The sequence below is a fragment of the Bufo bufo genome, chromosome 3 (genome assembly GCF_905171765.1).
Source record: "Bufo bufo chromosome 3, aBufBuf1.1, whole genome shotgun sequence".
Lineage (NCBI taxonomy): Eukaryota > Metazoa > Chordata > Amphibia > Anura > Bufonidae > Bufo > Bufo bufo.
In genome coordinates, this window is record NC_053391.1 from 446,962,904 (window position 1) to 446,981,425 (window position 18,522).

Here is an 18,522-nt window from a genome sequence, read left to right on the forward strand (position 1 = left end):
TATAAAGAGCGAAATATAAAGTTTTATAACCTGCTTCTCCGTTCAGCAATCTGCCCAAGGGGCGGCGTTTCATGTGAAAATGCGCCCAGCCAGCCTTCCCAACTGCCGTTCTTAAGCCCCTCCCAGCTCATCATTATTCACTTCGCTGGGCGGCGGCTAGAACTCTCCCCAGTCCCGATCCTGCGCCTGCGCAATTCAATCCTCCCGGCATCGTTCATGCCCAATCTTCTGCGCCTGCGCCCCACCGTGCCGTTAGATCGCGCCTGCGTACACACACCAGCCTGCGTCTTCGAGGCAGCTGCAGCCTCAGCCATGCACTGTTCAGAGCAGCGCTTCAGAGCGCTGCTCACTCACATCATATAAGGGGTTAATTATAGTGCGTCCGACGGCACGGCGGGGCGCAGAAGATTGGGCATGAACGATGCCCGGAGGATTGAATTGCGCAGGATCGGGACTGGGGAGAGTTCTAGCCGCCGCCCAGCGAAGTGAATAATGATGAGCTGGGCGGGGGTTAAGAACGGCAGTTGGGAAGGCTGGCTGGGCGCATTTTCACATGAAACGCCGCCCCTTGGGCAGATTGCTGAACGGAGAAGCAGGTTATAAAACTTTATATTTCGCTCTTTATAAGGTGGACAGGGGGGATAGTTATATGCTTTTAAAAGACTCTATAAGACCTGTAATGTGATATATCTAACTATATATGCTGATTTCGCCTGTCAGTGTCCCTTTAAGTACTAAGCAGCTTAAAGGCTATGCGCACCATCTGAGGCAATTTTTTTTATAATTGCATTTTTGCCTAAAAATCATTTTTTCAATTGGCCTTTACTAAAAATAATATTGAGCTGTTCTGTCACAAAGGGTTAACTGGCTTTCTACCAGCGTGACTGGTACTTTTACTTTGTGCAGTCATCTAATAAACCTTATCTCTAAACTACTAAGAGGTCATAAACACTTATTTAAGCCACATTCTTATCAGTAAGGTAAGAACTGAGCTATGATGAGTGTTTATGAGATCAGAGGGCAGAAATAAGGAGTCCCTCTGTTCCCCAGGTGACGGAAAAGACAGAAAACTCACAGACTGCCACTACAGCATCTCAGCTATGTACAGAAAAAAGGATGCCATATTTTTGATAAAGACCAAATTTAATTTTCAGCTTAAAATGAGTGCAGTGCAATAATTAAAAAAGTTGTTCCTAAAAGGTATACATAGCCTTTAAATTATATGGGTAAAGTTTTCACTGTACATAGTAACAGACTTGGTCATAAACTGAGTTTATAATCTGTCTAATGTCTAGAATTAATTTTTCTTCAAGAGATACCATTTTTGTAATTCTATTTTAAAAACCTGTAAAACATAATGTTTGACTATTTTTCCTCCCTAGGCCACGATCACATCTACACAAGTCATTGCCATTATCCAGCAAATAACTGAAACAAATGGAGCCAAACAGACCCCAATGACTATGATCTGTCTCTGTTTTTTTTAAGCAGGAATTTTGTGAGCCTAAGCCAGAATTAGATCTAACTCGAAGGAGAAGTCCTTCCTTTATATTTCACATTTCCTCCCAACACACTTCTGGCTTTGGTTCAAAAAAACTGCCACAAAAATCTGCATGTGACACCATCCTAAAATATAAATGGTAACCGCAGATGAAATGATTTGTCACATGAACTCCAGGAGCAATATAAGAAGCACGTGGCTGGTACTCAATGAACTCTGAAGTGATGAAGGAAGAAGCCTTTGCCTTCTCTGTAGGGTGTCTGGCTGTGTTTTGCCATCTAAAGCCCCTGCATGATAATTTGTGCAGGAACTTTAAAGTTTTTCAGAGGAGGATTTGAAACATAATTTTACTGCAGGTTTTTCTGACAAATATAGAAGTGGATTAGAAAGGAATGAAAAATATAAAGGAAGGACATATACTTCTATTTCCTGCTGGATCCATTTTTGGTGTTGGCTGAAGAACCTGCAGGAAAATCTTCCTCAAGTCCTTGTCCATAAAACTGCAAATCTAACCAGCCTGTAAATTTACAATGCTAATTGTTTAAAGCAAAGAACCACAGAACGCAAATTTACACTGCATCTTATGGTTCTTAAGGGTACATGCACACGTTCAGGATTCATGTGCGGAGAATCCGCAGGTGTTCGCAGGCAAATCTGTGCGGTCAATCCGCATTAATTGGTGCGGATTTGCATACGGATTTGCGTGCGGATTTGGTGCGGATTCGGTGCGGATTTTCCGCATGCGGATTTCACTAAGTGAATGAAGAAAATCCGGTCAGGAAAAAAAAAATTTATTGACATGTCGCGGATTTTAAAATCCGCACCGCAGGTCAAAATCCGCGCGGAAAAAATCCGCATTGTGTGCATTGAGAATTTCAAATTCTCATAGAATACAATGGACATGACCTACGGTGCGGATTTTCCGCACGCAAATCCGCGCGGAAAATCCGCACGCAATCCTGATCGTGTGCAGGGGGCCTAACTGGTATGAAAAACTGAGGTTGTATTCACATAAAGGGATTTCTTCCAGCTGACCTGCTATCTTCAAATTGCCGTGTCTGCTAAAGATACTGTAAAAGCACTTGTTAATTATTTAGATGCAAAGGTTTGAATGCCTTTGGAAATACAGTATGTGCTTCGTCAGCTGCTCTAATGTATAATGCACTACAACATTAAATATCAGAAAAGACACTACATGTAGACACAAAAGACAGGTCCATGCCCAACCTTCCTGAGCGGTCAGCATATGGTGCGCTGTTAGTAGGTCAAATGCTTCAAAGCAGTAAACATCAAACTTCAAGGCCTCTTTGTAGCTATAGGTTGCCAGGGTTCGGTTATCCAGAGCATCATAGATCTTTCCACGTAAAAGGCAAATAGAGCTTTTGATCTGTAACAAAGGAATTCAGGCATCCCATTATTCCCAATGTGACACTCTCGATATACCACAAATTAGGGATCGACCGATATTGATTTTTTAGGGCCGATACTGATAATTTGTGAACTTTCAGGCCGATAGCCGATAATTTATACCGATATTGTGTGAAATTTCTTCTTTTTTAAAAAAAATCCTACACAAATCTGCTGAAAATGAATATTTTTATTGTTAATATGTATTTTATTTATTTTTTTTGTAAATCTTTCTTTTTTATTTATACTTAATATTTTGGTGTTTTTTTTTTTACTAACCTTTAGCCCCCTTAGGGACTAGAGCCCTTGTCCTATTCACCCTGATAGATCTCTATCAGGGTGAATAGGATCTCACACTGTCCCTGCTGCTCTGTGCATAGTGCACACAGCAGCATGGAGCTTAGCATGGCAGCCAGGGCTTCAATAGCGTTCTGGCTGCCATGGTAACCGATCGGAGCCCCAGGCTTACACTGCTGGGGCTCCGATCGGAGGAGGAGGGGAGAGGGGACCCTGTGGCCACTGCCACCAATGATTACAACTGGGGGGGGCTTGGGTGGGGGGGGCACACTGCGCCACCAATGTTTTGAATACTGGGGTGGGGGGGGACGCTGCGGCACCAATGTTTTTAATACGGGGGTGGGGGGCACACTGCGCCACCAATGAACATAAATCTCTCATTTATTCATATACAGGAGGTGGGAGCTGGCTGCAGAATCACATAGCCGGCTCCCGACCTCTGAGCGGTAGCTGCGATCCACGGCACCTGAGGGGTTAACTACCGCGGATCGCAGCTACCACTCATAGAGGTCGGGAGCCGGCTATGTGATTCTGCAGCCAGCTCCCGCCTCCTGTATATGAATTAATGAAAGGCTTATCTTCATTGGTGGCGCAGTGGCCACAGCCCCTCCCCTCCTCTTCTCTCCTCTCATTGGGGGCAGTGGCAGCAGCAGCACAGGGGGAGGGAAGACACTGCTTCCTTCTCCCCTGTGCTGCTGAGGGAACACAAGAGAGCGCTGTCAGCAGCGCAAAATAGATGCCGATACCGATAACTGTCAAAATCCTGAATATCGGCCGATAATCGGTCGATCCCTACCACAAATATTCTGTTTTCTATTGGTTCACTGAAACGTTCAGTAGATACACAAAGGTAACAGCAGGAAAGAAACACCAGAACCATGAAAGAAGAAAGGCGAGGAAATCAGGTGGCCAGTGAACTGTCGAGGACGTATGCCTGTCACTAAATATATAAAACAGTTTCGGATTTATGGCAGTGGAGAACTTTATGTATCTAACACTTTCATGAAACTGGTGGTTCCTCTATGTTTTTCTATTTCAGAATTTGTACAGAAATGTTTCCATTAGAGCTCAAAGGAAGTTGTCCGGTTCCCATAATTCTGATGGGCAGAATAGCATAGTCTGCTTCTCTAGAAACTGAAAGAAGCTCCTGTAAAATGTACAATTCAAAACCTAGTTTCATATAGTATATGAATAACACAAAACGTTACCGAGGACTGCGAAATCTGCCATTCCTCAGAACCATCTTTTAATAATTTTTCATCCTTTGCACTCTTCTCAAACAGCTTTTTACTAATCGGTTCTTCCATGTCCAGGATATCTAGGGCTTGCTGGTACTCTTTGGCAGCATACTTCATAGAAAAAAGAAAGAAAATGACGTCATCCATCTGAATGCAGTGGAGCTGCAGTACACAATGCAGCTGTAAAGGGGTTATACCACAATTAATGTCAAAAATAAAAATCTGACATCATATGCTACATGACAACCTCTTTCTAAGGGGTCAGGCACAAAAATATGGGTGACATCCGTGTTGCATCCATTTTTTTCCGGATCCATTGTAACAATGCCTGTCCATGTCTGCAAAACAGACAAGAATAGGACACGTTTTATCTTTTTTGAGGAACAGACATGCGGACATACAGACACGGAACGCACACTGAGTAATTTCCGTTTTTTCCCCAAGCCCCATTGTATGGTTCCGCATATGGACCTGTAAAAAAAACGGAAGGAAAGAAAAATACGTTCGTGTGCGTGAGCCCTTACAGAGCTAGAACCAGCCATGTACCTCACATGGATCCAGAGCTCCCCCTATTCATTGCTCCAGTTGCTCCGCTAGATTTATCTCAAGTCGGCAGCTCAGGTGGCATGAACTTTTCAGGGGGTATGTTAGTTTTAGTTTTTTTTTTAGCTCTTTCACTGTAGCTTTCATAGCTTCTAACAGAACATATGTCTAGTGCCAGTTAAAGATTTACACTGAGCGTGTGCATCCACCAAAGTGAGGTGGATGGGGAAATAAGCAAAACAATAAACAGCAGGTGGCGCTATTCAGATACCACGACCTCTACTGATCCCACAATGATAACGTATCCAAAAAGTAAGCAATTACACTGACTGCAAGGAAAGCTATACAATCTAATAAATAATGCATGTCTGTAGCAGTGATCTATACTATGCTCACCTCATAATGTAGACTCTCTGATAATCTGGCACCTATGTAGTCCTAATGATAATGTCTTACAGTTGTTTTAAAAGACTTTTACAGTAAAAAGAATGGAAATCAGTCTGTACTTTGTGCCAGATTATAAAAATAAAAAAAATCTAATGTGTGGGGCATTAATAGAAAGGATTGTATGATTCATTTATGATTTTAAAGCCCACATTGTATCATAGCCCTGAGATGGAAATTAATGCATGAAAATGATACTTTCTGAAATACTGAATGCAGGATTACTATTGTATATTAGCGTTAGGGTACTTTCACACTAGCGTTTTTGTTTTCCGGTATTGAGTTCCGTCACAGGAGCTCAATACCGGGAAAAAACTGATCAGTTTTATCCTAATGCATTCTGAATGGAGAGCATTCTGTTCAGTCCCTCTTACGTTTTTTGGACGGAGAAAATACCGCAGAATGCTGCAGTTTTCTCTCCGGACAAAAATACTGATTACTTGCCGGAATGCCAGATCCGGCATTAATTTACATTGAAGTGTATTAGTACCGGCATTAAGTGTTCAAGCACAACGGATCCAGCTTTCTGGTCTGCGCATGTGCAGACCTTTAAAAATGCAAAAAAACATTAATACCGGATCCGTTTTTCCGGATGACACCGGAGAGACGGATCCGGTATTTCAATGCATTTGTCAAACGGATCCGCATCCAGATCCGTCTGACAAATGCCATCAGTTTGCGTCCGGATTGCCGAATCTGGCAGACAGTTCCGGCGAAGGAACTGCCCCCCGGAATCCTCTGCCGCAAGTGTGAAAGTAGCCTTATATACCATTTACTTGCAGTCAGCATGGTGGATATTCAGAAGACATGATTCACTAAAGAGGGTCACAGACATAAAATAACTTGACCTCCCCATAAACACGACCACCTTGCTGAGTCGGTATGTTTGCCTAAATGGGAAGAAACCCTGCTGCCAACTGGGCATTGAGGTCAACCGTGAGTCAAAGGCCAACAGGCACATCGTCACTTACACATACAGTTCAGTCCCAAAAAAAAACAGATGTGGCACCATCTTTTTTGAATCACCCTCTCCAAAGCTCTGATCTGATACTACTTACATGACATCGAGCTGCCAGGTATCGACATGCCTCATACGCCTATTGAAGGAAAAGTACACAATTTAAGGGCAAAAAAACACAACCAGCATCAAGTACTACCAGTATACTAGCTACAAAGAAAACGTTAATTTTGTATAGCAGAGAAAACAAATGAAATCGTCAATCTCATAAACTGTAATCCTTAGGCCTCTTTCACACGGGCGAGATTCCAGCACGGGTGCGATGCAGGAGGTGAACGCATTGCACCCACACTGAATCCGGACCCATTCATTTCTATGCGGCTGTGCACACGAGCGGTGATTTTCACGCATCACTTGTGCATTGCATGAAAATCGCAGCATGTTCTATATTCTGCGTTTTCCACGCAACGCAGGCCCCATAGAAGTGAATGGGGCTGCGTGAAAATCGCAAACATCCGCAAGCAAATGCGGATGCAGTGCGATTTTCACACACGGTTGCTAGGAGACTATCGGGATGGGGACCTGATTGCTATTATTTTCCCTTATAACATGGTTATAAGGGAAAATAATAGCATTCCTAATACAGAATGCATAGTACAATAGGGCTGGAGGGGTTAAAAAATAATAATAATTTAACTCCCCTTAATCCACTTGTTCGCGCAGCCCGGCTTCTCGTCTGTCTTCATCTTTGCTGTGCACAGGAAAAGGACCTGTGGTGACGTCACTGCACTCATCACATGGCCCGTCACATGATCCATGACCATGGTAAAAAAGATCATGTGATGGACCATGTGATGAGCGCAGTGACATCCTCAAAGGTCCTATTCCTCAAAGAAGAAGACAGAAGAGAAGCCGGGCTGCGCGAACAAGTGGATTAAGGTGAGTTAAATTATTTTTTTTTAACCCCTCCAGCCCTATTGTACTAAGCATTCTGTATTAAGAATGCTATTATTTTCCCTTATAACCATGTTATAAGGGAAAATAATACAATCTACACAACCCCAAACCCGAACTTCTGTGAAGAAGTTTGGGTACCAAACATGCCGATTTTTCTCACGCGTGTGCAAAACGCATTACAATGTTTTGCACTCGTGCGGAAAAATCCCGCATGTTCCTGCAACGCACGTGTGAAACAAGCATTTAAGGTTTTATGATCTCACACGCATTGGGGCAGATTTACCATACCTTAACTCCAGAATTCTGGCTTCAAAAAGTCACTCACCCCAGTTTTAAAATGTGGTGGGAAAGTGGGCGTGGTTAGTTATGTTAATGAGTTTCACTCCAGATTTATCTTTTTAAAAAGCCGCAATCTCACTCCGGGAGGAGGGTGGAGTAGGAAAACTGGAGGTGCTTCTCTAGACAAAAGTGTTAGGTTTAGGCCTTATTCACACGTCCGTTGTTTCTTTCCTGATCTGTTCCGTTTTTTGCGGAACAGATCTGGACCCATTCATTTTCAATGTGTCCTGAAAAAAAAAAAAAATCTGACATTGAGCTGTCTGTTTTTTTTCAGGACCCATTCAAAATGAATGGGTCCAGATCTGGTCCAGATCTGTTCCGCAAAAAACGGAACAGATCAGGAAAGAAACAACGGACGTGTGAATGGACCCTTAAGGAGAAGACAAATTTATCAAACAACAGACTTCATATATTCTTCTCCTGATAAATTCCCCCCATAGGCTACTAACAAACTATTAATCTAATACCAGCACAATCAAGTCCTCTGCATGACTACATTTCAACAACTGAATAATAGATGGGATTTACAGGAGTGTCCTTGTGTGCAAAAATCTGTTAGCAAATAGTGTAACTTAGGTAGAGTCCTGCGGCTTGTACTCAGTATAACTTGTATTTCATTCTTATATCTGTGCTTATTTTGGACTTTGAAGTCCAGGAGGTGGTCCTATCAGTGATTGACAGCTATCTCTGTATACACAGTCATAGAGGGAAGGCTGTCAATCACTGATAGGACCTCCTCCTGGACTTCAAATCCCAGAATGAGATGGGATATAAATGTATAAACAACAGGTTTTATCTAATCTTTTCCCAAAAAACTATATATATCAATCTGCTCAGCTCTTCCTGCTCTAAAATATGCTGCTGGCAGATTGCCTTTAACAACCACATTAAAAGAACACTAAACCAAGAAATCAATGTTAAAAGTAGACAGGAAATATAGATGCCGCCGCTGTTTGTGTCAGGCAGAAAATGCTGCAGACTCACAAATACCGTATTTTTCGCCCCATAAGATGCACTCCCCCCCCCCCCCCCCCAAAAAAAAATGGGGGAAAAATGCCCCTGCGTCTTATGGGGTGAATGCTGACATTTTTACATCGCAGGCTGCGATGTATATGCGAGCGGGGAGGTACTGGGAGGAGGAGCTGGGGGCCGGTGCAGTCACTGTAGTCCAGCCCCGCCGCTCCAGTATACAAATATAAAATGTCTCATTCAATTAAAAGTGATTAAACATGCCCCCCCACTTTTAATATTACCATACATCCTAACCGCTTCAGTAGAATGCAGGCAGGCAGGCCTGATGTCACGTGCCTGCGCTGCCTACTTTATGAATGAAGCAGGCAGCGCAGGCAAGTGACGTCAGTGAGTGACGTGCCGGCCGTCCGGCCTGCCTGCATTGTACAGAAGCTGTTAGGATGTACGTTAATATTAGGAGTGAGGGGGCATGTTTAATCACTTTTAATTGAATGAGACATTTTATATTTGTATACTGGAGCGGCGGGGGGGGGGGGGGGGGGGATCTGTGGATGACACTTTTATGGGGAACATCTGTGGAAGGCACTGTTATGGGGTGGGGGGTCTGTAACAGTGCCACCCACAGATCCCCCCTGTAACAGCAGATCCCCCCCCGTAACACTGTGCGTCATCCACAGATCCCCCATAACAGTGTGTCATCAACAGATCCCCCATAACAGTGTGTCATCAACAGATCCCCCATAAAACAGTGTGTCATCCACAGATCCCCCATAAAACAGTGTGTCATCCACAGATCCCCCATAAAACAGTGTGTCATCCACAGATCCCCCATAACAGTGTGTCATCCACAGATCCCCCATAAAACAGTGTGTCATCCACAGATCCCCCATAACAGTGTGTCATCCACAGATCCCCCATAACAGTGTGTCATCCACAGATCCCCCATAAAACAGTGTGCCATCCACAGATCCCCCCATAACAGTGCCATCCACAGATCCCCAGTATTAGTGCCATCCACAGACCACCATTAGTTCCAAACCCACCAAAAGCACACCTTTTGGTTAAAAATATTTTTTTTCTTATTTTCCTCCCCAAAAACCTAGGTGCGTCTTATGGGCCGGTGCGTCTTATAGGGCGAAAAATACGGTAGTTTTTTTAGAAATCCTGCAGAGAACAAAGGGGTTTATCTCCTGCTGATTGGCTCCATCTTTGGCTGACTGGAGGGGCGGGGCTTAGGCAAGGGGGCAGTGCTTAACAAACTTTTGTTCTTCAGACAGGACACAGCAGGGAGGCTCCTGTTCCAGCCAGCTGTCCTACAGCTAGTCACGGGACTGTGAGGAAGACAGCAGTGAGGCATGAGTAAGCTTTTGGGACACAGATTTATTTTCATATTTCATCCATGGAAAAGGAGAAGATAATGGAGGAAGTGCTGGGATATTTTTGGGGGCATTTTGCTGTGTTTAGTAATCCTTTAAGATAAGTTTCTAGGGAGCTAATTAACCAAACAGCATGTTTTTAGAATGTGGGAGGAAACCAGCTTACCCAGAGCAGACCCACACAAACACGTGAGAACATACAAGCTTCAAGCAACTGTTGTCCTTGGTCAGATTCAAAACTAGGACCACAGCTCAGCAAGGTGACAGTTCTAAGCACTGTAGGATCATATGTCATTTTGGCACAGATTTCCAGTAACTGCAATGTAGTCTTATAAGAAACCAATTTCCTGACAATTAGGCCTCATTCACACATCAGTGTTTGGTCAGTGTTTTCCATCAGTGATTGTGAGTCAAAACCAGAAGTTGAGCCTCCACAGACATAAGGTATAAGGGAAAGATCTGCACCTGTTCTGTGGTTAGACCCGCACCTGGTTATGGCTCAAAATCAGTGATAGAAATAACTGACCAAACACTGACTGTGTGAATGAAGCCTTAGAAAGCCATCAACGTGATGCATAAACTTGCCTTGTCCAGTTTTCTTGACCTCAGGGCATGTGAAGCTCTGTGATACTGAGCAGTCAGATACAGACATTGTGCAAGCCAATAAACATCTTGTGGTTCCTCTGCAAACAGAAAAAAAGAGTTTTCAAAATGAATCCAGTTACATTGTGGATCCAGCAGATAATACAAATTAAGTATCCAAAAGCCAAGAGAAACTAAGCACATGCTTGTAACGTAGACCAGTTCAGGTTGCTGCTGAAAGGGACTATACAACACACTGCCCAAAACACGCTTTTATATAGCCCATCTTATGTCACCTGGCTATATGGTCCCACAATAAAAAATACCTATCTACAAATGTTGGCACAGGGGGGCATAAGGGGTGGAGAGGGAGCCTACATATATAAGGGCAAGTTCACATCTGCATTGGAGGCTCCATTTGAGGCCCCCTTTACAGATTCCATCCAAAAGACCAGATGAAAAAGTCCTGTGTTCAGGACTTTTTGTCCGGTAAAAAACAAACAAAAAAAAAAACAGGATTCGGAACGGAAACTGCTCAGCTAAGTTTCGGTTAGTTATGTGCAGAATCCGTCACTTCCATTATTTCCGTTGTTCTGCTTCTCTAACAGAGCTGAACAATGGAAATATAAACCATTGGTCTGAAAGGGGTCCTAAGCTGCCCATACACATAAGAACGTGATGGATCAACTGTGTTGAAGGTTCCAATTCATCCAATCTATTGCCATTTGCCCTTGAAACCATTAATAATTATGTAATTGCTGATTCACACTACCACACTGGAAGGCAGAAGCAACATTTCTGGTGAGTTACCCCCACTCTTCAGGGAGGAGGCAGAACCCAGCAGACCGTATTCTAAGTCATTGGGATGTCAGGTGCCAGTGGGGTCTGTCATGCAATGGATCCAGCTCTGTGCCAGTTTATAATGGAAATCATTCTATATTTTAGGCCTCATAGACACGACCATACTTTGTATCCGTGTCCAAAAAGCTTTTTCTATTTTGCAGATTGCACACGGACTCCACAAAAAACACGGATAGCACACAGATGTTATCCATGTTCTGTCCGCAAATTATAGAACATGTCCTATTAGGGCTCATGCGCACAAACGTGTGTCGGCCTTGCGGTGCATTGGGGACTGCAAATTGCGGTTCCCAATGCACGGGGCACCGTCCGTGTAGCCTGCGCTGGCAGAAGCAGACCCAATAAACTTGAATGAGTCCGTGTTCCGTCCGCACGGCAAAAAATAAAGCATGTTCTATTTTGTTTTGCGGTGCGAAGGCACAGACCGAAATGCCATGGAAGTGCACCATAGTGCTTCCATGGGCTTCCGTTCTGTATCTTCTGGATTGCAAGTGTCTGTTTGCGGGCTGCATACGTTCATGTGGATGAGCCCTTATTATCTATAATGCAGACCAGAATAGTTATTTCTAGTAATAGGAGTGAGAAAAATGCATGACAATGAATGGGGACAAAACTGAAGCGTTTTCTTCCGCTATTGAGATCCTTTGACGGATGTCAATAGCGGAACTGAAAACACTAGTGTGAAAGTAGCCTTACTGTAAGACAACGGGACCTTGGTCACAGTGTACTACCCAAATATACCAGGATGGGCTGTAAAGGACTGGTAAAGCGTAATAGATTTACTAACATAACAGACACAATAGCGAACATCCTTACCACGTGATAACGAAGCAACCTTATCCGCCCAAAATAAGGCACTCTGGTACTGTTGCTGCAAGACACAAAAGGATGCGACATGTTCACCCGTGAAGATACAGTCCATGATACGCACATTTCATCCATGTAGGGAGCAGCACTAGAAGTAATTCACAAAGATATCCCGGGTTTTCAGGGAATATAGGCAGATAGCCTATGACCCAAGACCCCCGCTGATCGGGGTACAGCGCTCATTGCATTCAAGGTTTTTCCACACAGAGGCTTGTCTTAACGCAGTTTGTCATCTCCAAAATCAGTTTCGGGCCATGTTCACATGGCAGAAGAAAATTCAGTAGCTAACAGCGGGTGCTTTTTGGTGGCAGCTTTGTAATTTGGTGCTGGTTTCAGATACGTTTTTACAGGAGGTTTTTCTGCTTCCTCATTGACTTCTACAGATATCCACAATCAAATCCATGACAAAGAAGTGACCTGCCACTTTGAAATCAGCGGTGGAAAGAATCGCCATCATGTGTTACCCACTGCAATCAGTGGGAAGCCGTTGGGTGACGTTCTGATTACACCATGAAAACCAACCATTTTTGGCTGCAGATCTGGGTTTATCTGTGTGAACGTAGCCTCAAAGTAAACACACCTCCATGTTGGGTAGGCTATTCTGAAACATAACCAGAACCCAGTCCTCTAACCCCGAGAAAAGCTTATTTTTATGAAAATAAGGTGTTCAGTGCACCGTGGGCAGGGCCACTTCATTTGGTGCACCAGGCATGCCCTGTGTCGTCTCTGGGACTGCCAATCAAACAAGAGGAGCGGTGCAAGATTATGTTACTGGTGGAGCAACGGTGCAACAAATGGACCGGTACTGCCCACAGTGCACCGAAAACCTTACTTGCATAAAAATAAAAGGAAACATTTCTGAGAGCACCGGATTTCACAAGAAAGGTATGTTAAAGGGTTTGTCCGGGCTTTTACTATTAATGACCTATCCTCAGGATAGGTCATCAATATCAGATCGGCGGGGGTCCGGCCGATCAGCTGTATGAGGAGCGCGCAGGGTGCACGTGCCGACTCTCTTCCTGTCCCATAGACATACAGCGGAGAGCAGGAAGAGAGAAGGCAGACGGCACGTGAACACAGGCTATAGGCTATCCTGAGGATAAGTCATCAATAGTGAAAGCCTGGAGAACCTCTTTAATGTCTTGGGGAAACCGACTGTAGACTACACGACTGTCTGCTTACTTTGAAACTGATTTTGGAGGCAAGAGACTCCCTAGCAATCAATGCTTTCCCCCATCAACCCTCATACCAGAAAAGCTTAGGTATACAGAAGAGCTCCGACCAGAGGACCCTGCAAGGATGGCTACTGAGATGTCTCCTAGGAGTCCAGACTCTGCAGTGAACTGTAATCACCTCTCAGCTGTATTAGATTCATGAGAGGTTTCCTGCCCTTCAATGTAGGAATGATGCTATTCACACGCAGCAAGCAGAGATCATCCATAAGATGAGGAATGGAAGCCAAGTATCTTACAAAGTCGGACTTTCATACAGTCACTGCTCTGTATCTGCTCATCACGGCAGCCTGTCATCTGCACACAGGCAGAATACAAGCTGCAGGCTGTGGATGATCCCAGCTAATAATGGGTAGGGGTTCAATAACTGGACCCCACATGTCAATGAGATGTCAGATCATACAGATGACCCCAGTACACGCTGTGAAATGCTGCTTTCACTATGCAGGTCATATGCCATGTGCACAGGTATGCAGGGCTGACAGGATCCACTGCCATGTGCACACACTGGCATAAAGTGATGCCCTGTCACGTGACGGGGCAGCGATCACGTGCTCCTCTTACCTGCTCTATATACTGCTGTACTCTCTTCCTCAGCCGATCTAAATTCATGATTTCTGTATTAGTAATGGAGACGGCCAGGCGCGCCCACGATGCAGGAGCGCGCTCCCGGCCCCCGCTGCTCAGTGGGTGCCCGTGCCCCCCCAATCTGCAGCACCGGTTTCACCTCCTATTCCTCCCGGGTGCGCCGCGGCTGAAACAGAGCTGTATTAGGGTGGGTGTTACACACATCATCCGCCGGGCGGAAACAAAGCGAGAACACGGAGGTTCCGGGTCAACTACTGACTGCGGGAAATGTACAGTGTGGGACTGCTGTATGCTAGATATCGTTCAGCAAAATATAAAACGAAGCTTGTCCTGTCCCTTGTGTGGTCAGACAGGATTGTATCGTCCTTCCAGGAAATCACTGCCAGGAGAAATGGCTGACATTTATTTCACAGATTTCATATGGGATCCTTTAAAAATATTTGGATAAATAGGTGTGCATGATCACAGTATCTTTTGTCATATAATATTTGGTTGAAGAGATTGTTTTAGGTTGAGTTCACAAGCGTCTCAAAATCCAACAGAAAAATCCGCTGGGGATGTATTACATGCGGTTTTCATCACGGAAAAGCCAGGAGATTTCATCATCTCCATTGGGTGAAATCCACGAGAGAAATTCGCTGTATAGGGCCTCATGCACACGACCGTTGTTTTGGTCCGCATCCGAGCCCATTCACTTCAATGGGGCCGCAAAAGATGCGGACAGCACTCCGTGTGCTGTCCGCATCCGTTGCTCCGTTCCGTGGCCCCTCAAAAAAAATATAGCATGTCCTATTCTTGTCTGTTTTGCGGACAAGAATAGGCATGTCTACAATGGGCCTTCCGTTTTTTGCGGATCCGCGGTTTGCGGACCTCAAAAAACAGCACGGTCGTGTGCATGTATCCTAAATTGACATGCTGAGGATTTCAAATCCACAATCTCGCACTTTTTCTGCTGCTTTTTTTGGACACATCATGAGGATGAGAATCCAGAAATTCTCATCCACCTTGCTGGTGGGGTACTGAGGAAACCATCTTTCCTCCACAGCTCAGAAGGCTGCTGGATTTTAATTCCACACCATTTTTTTCAGTTCGTATATATAGAGACGCCTGGAGGTGTATAAACTCCAATTTAAATGTGCCTGCTTTCCATCCACAGGCTACATTTAGGTGCACATGTGAGGCCTGGGCCATATCAGCCAGTCTTGAGTGGGACTCGCAGACTCCTCTCTCCTCCCATTGCTAGCATAGTTACATGCTGGAGGTAACTGGTGAGTTGTTTGTGAGTCGGACCTCACGATCCTGTAATTTGCCCACTGGCTCCTGGTATTGCCCATACGGCCCAGTTAGGAGAGTGTTAGGTCCCGAGCTACTTGAGAAACCTTTGCGCGGTGCTCGGGCTCAGATATGTCCTCCTAGTAGGACATGTTGGCTAATCTCTCAATTTTATCATCAGTTTGAGGGGTTTAGCAAGTCTGCAGAGTGCACCTGTGTTTGCTATTATTATATTGTTATATTGATTATCACATCCACATAATTGCCATCCTGTGTAGGATGTCTATTGTGGTACTTGTGGTTCGCTGCGGGCATCCTCCACTGTATGCATTTTTGCTGGGGATCGCCATTAGCAACAGGCCACAAGTGCAGGATTTGCTCCCCTATATATATGCACAACTGCATGTGGGTTGTTTGAGCACTTCCTGCCTGTTTAACACCATGCCTTTTTTTTTTCATTTGTTTTCATGTTTTTTTTGCCTTCAACATAGCCATAATAAGCGTTTCTTTTGATTGGACCGCGCTACCTCAGAAATCACAGAGAATCCACAATCGAAGCCAGCAAGATAATCACAAGCATGGGGAAGCAAACAGGCCAGTCAAAACCTCTCCTCCTCTCCTTTCCAGGCTGTGTGAACTGTACCCACTTCACCGTCGGGACCTGCGACACCACCAAGCAACGTACTTTTTGAGGCTTATTTATTTATTTTTTATAAATAGCCATAATAAGGGCTTTTTTTTTGCAGGAGTACTGTACATCTAATCTATCGCGTAACAAAAAAAAATTGCAATTCCACAATTGTTTTTAGGGCTTAGTTTTTACTGTTCACTTTGTGGTAACAATGACATACTAACTTTTTTCTGCGGGTCAGTGCGGTTATGGAGATACTAGATTTGGGCTATGTTGGCATATGGGTGGGAAGCTCTGTTAAGGGCCTCTATTGCGGACTCCGATAACCCACCTTAGCCAGTGATTGGCTAAAGAGCAATCCCAGCCACTTCCTGCTATGTCGAGGATATGGAATAACTATTAGATAGGTGGGGGTCCTACCAATAGGACCCCCACCGATCACGAGAACAGGCGGACCGTACCCGCTGCAGCCACCCTGAATTGATCAGAGCAGCCGATCGCACATGCGCGTGGACGCTGTATTCGTTTCTATGGAAGTTCCAGAGATAGCCAAGGACAGGGGATAACTTGAAACAACCAGAATACCCCTTTAACGATTTGAAAGCCATGCCCAAACTTTTTATTGTGCTGGAATACCCTAGTTATATCCGATCGAGGCAGTGAGAGAAGGGTGGCAGCTGTATAATACAACTAGCACCCACAAGTGATGGCACAGGCACAGTGCCAGCCTATTACATCATGTCACGTTAACTAGGTACTTGAAGCAAATTAATATTAGATCGTAAAGAGGTTAAAGGGGTTGTCCGGTTCTTGCTTTGGAGGACCTCTCCTGACCTGAAGACAACCCATTAATTATAATGGGTTTTGTGAAGAAGGTGACAGGACGAACATTGTTATATACAGTAGCTAATCTAATACTCAGCCTGAGCAGCACGACCAGGAGTGCCCCCACCACAGACAGCATAGTTGAGCCCCGCCATTCAAGTTCCTGTTTGATAAAGTCAATGTCTGGCATCCACTGGTTTCTCAAATCTCCAGCATTTGGACCATGGTTGTCTCAGAACACTTCTGTGCAGTGCCTGCTTTTTGATGCAAAGAACTTGTCTCTGACCCCCAATGGGGCTATTCCTTTTACTAAAATAAATAATATGGGCCCAACTGCAGCAGTCATAGATGGGCCCATAGAGTGCGAGCTCATTTTTAAAATTTCTTCTAGGGCCCGTGATGACAATGTCATCAGTATCCCTGTGTCACTGATCTGTCACACAACTGCCCTCCCATCTGACCAGCCTACCGGGATATCTGTCGGTAGAGCCAGTGCCTAATCCATCATAGTATGGAGATATACTTCCCTAGAAGAATATCGCATCTCACAAGGACATCTTCCAATAGCACATAGAGTGCCACTACACAGTCCGTACAAATGGTATGATGCCTGAGGCTCTTTCACACTGGTATCCTTCCTTCACTTCTTTTTGTACAGGAGACATGACAGATCTGTTCAGTTTTCTAACATATTCTAACATTTTCTGGTGATTTATAATGGGCCTGTCAGATCTTTCCTTTTCTTTATATGATAGCACAGGTCAGCATTTAACCATAAAGTGACAGTAAAAAAGAGCCTTAGCCACTTGAAACAATAGTCCCGTAAAAGCAAGAATGTATAAAATGCTCATTGTTAGAGTTGAGCGGACACCTGGATGTTCGGCAGGTTAGGCCGAACTTGAAAAAAAGTCAATGGGGACCCGAACTTTTGGCCACTAAAATAGCTCTAAAATAGCCCTGGAAAGAGCTAGAGGGCTGCAAAAGGCAGCAAAATGTGCTTAAGAGCATGACAAATGCTCTGCAAACAAATGTGGATAGGGAAATGAATAAAAAAAACATAAAAGACCTTAAAAAAATAAAAATTAGGAATGATGTAGGAGGAAGAGGTTGAGGAGGCGGTGAATGGGTGGATGTGGCTGTGTAGGCTCACGCGGCGGTCTAGGTAGAAGCGGCGTTGAAGGAGGAATAGGTAGCCAACACAGATGTGTGTTATTTAGCATTTTTACATAGGGGTATCCCCCAAAATATTGGGACATATAAAAAAAAAAAGGAATAAGTGCACTTGAGTACAAGGATGGATGGTTGAGGCTGTTAGAACTGTCTTTTCTGCACAAGGTACAGACAAGTCTTGTGGGATCCAGGCCTGGTTCATTTTAATGAACGTGAGCTTGTCCACGTTGGCTGTGGACAGGCGGCTGCGTCTGTCTGTAATGACGCCTCCTGCCGTGCTAAATACACATTCAGAGAGTACACTGGCTGCAGGGCAGGCCAGCACCTCCAAGGCATACAGGGCAAGCTCTGGCCATGTGCCCAATTTGGAGACCCAGAAGTTGAATGGGGCAGAACCATCAGTCAGTACGTGTAGTCGTGTGCACAGGTACTGTTCCACCATGTTGTTCAAATCCTGCCTCC

General features: G+C 44.5%; 1 protein-coding gene across 1 annotated transcript in view; it reads right to left on the bottom strand.

Moving 5' to 3' along the window:
* CDC16 (cell division cycle 16) overlaps positions 1–14,352 on the bottom strand; it is a 29,090-nt gene extending 14,738 nt beyond the window's left edge. Inside the window, exons 1-6 of the mRNA XM_040425079.1 lie at positions 14,139–14,352; positions 12,292–12,346; positions 10,618–10,715; positions 6,489–6,527; positions 4,414–4,554; positions 2,729–2,888 (exon numbers count right to left, since the gene is read on the bottom strand). Coding sequence (XP_040281013.1) covers positions 2,729–2,888; positions 4,414–4,554; positions 6,489–6,527; positions 10,618–10,715; positions 12,292–12,346; positions 14,139–14,186 — 541 coding nt within the window. The 5' untranslated portion in view covers positions 14,187–14,352. The remainder of the gene's footprint in view (positions 1–2,728; positions 2,889–4,413; positions 4,555–6,488; positions 6,528–10,617; positions 10,716–12,291; positions 12,347–14,138) is intronic.
* Positions 14,353–18,522: the final 4,170 nt, after the last annotated feature.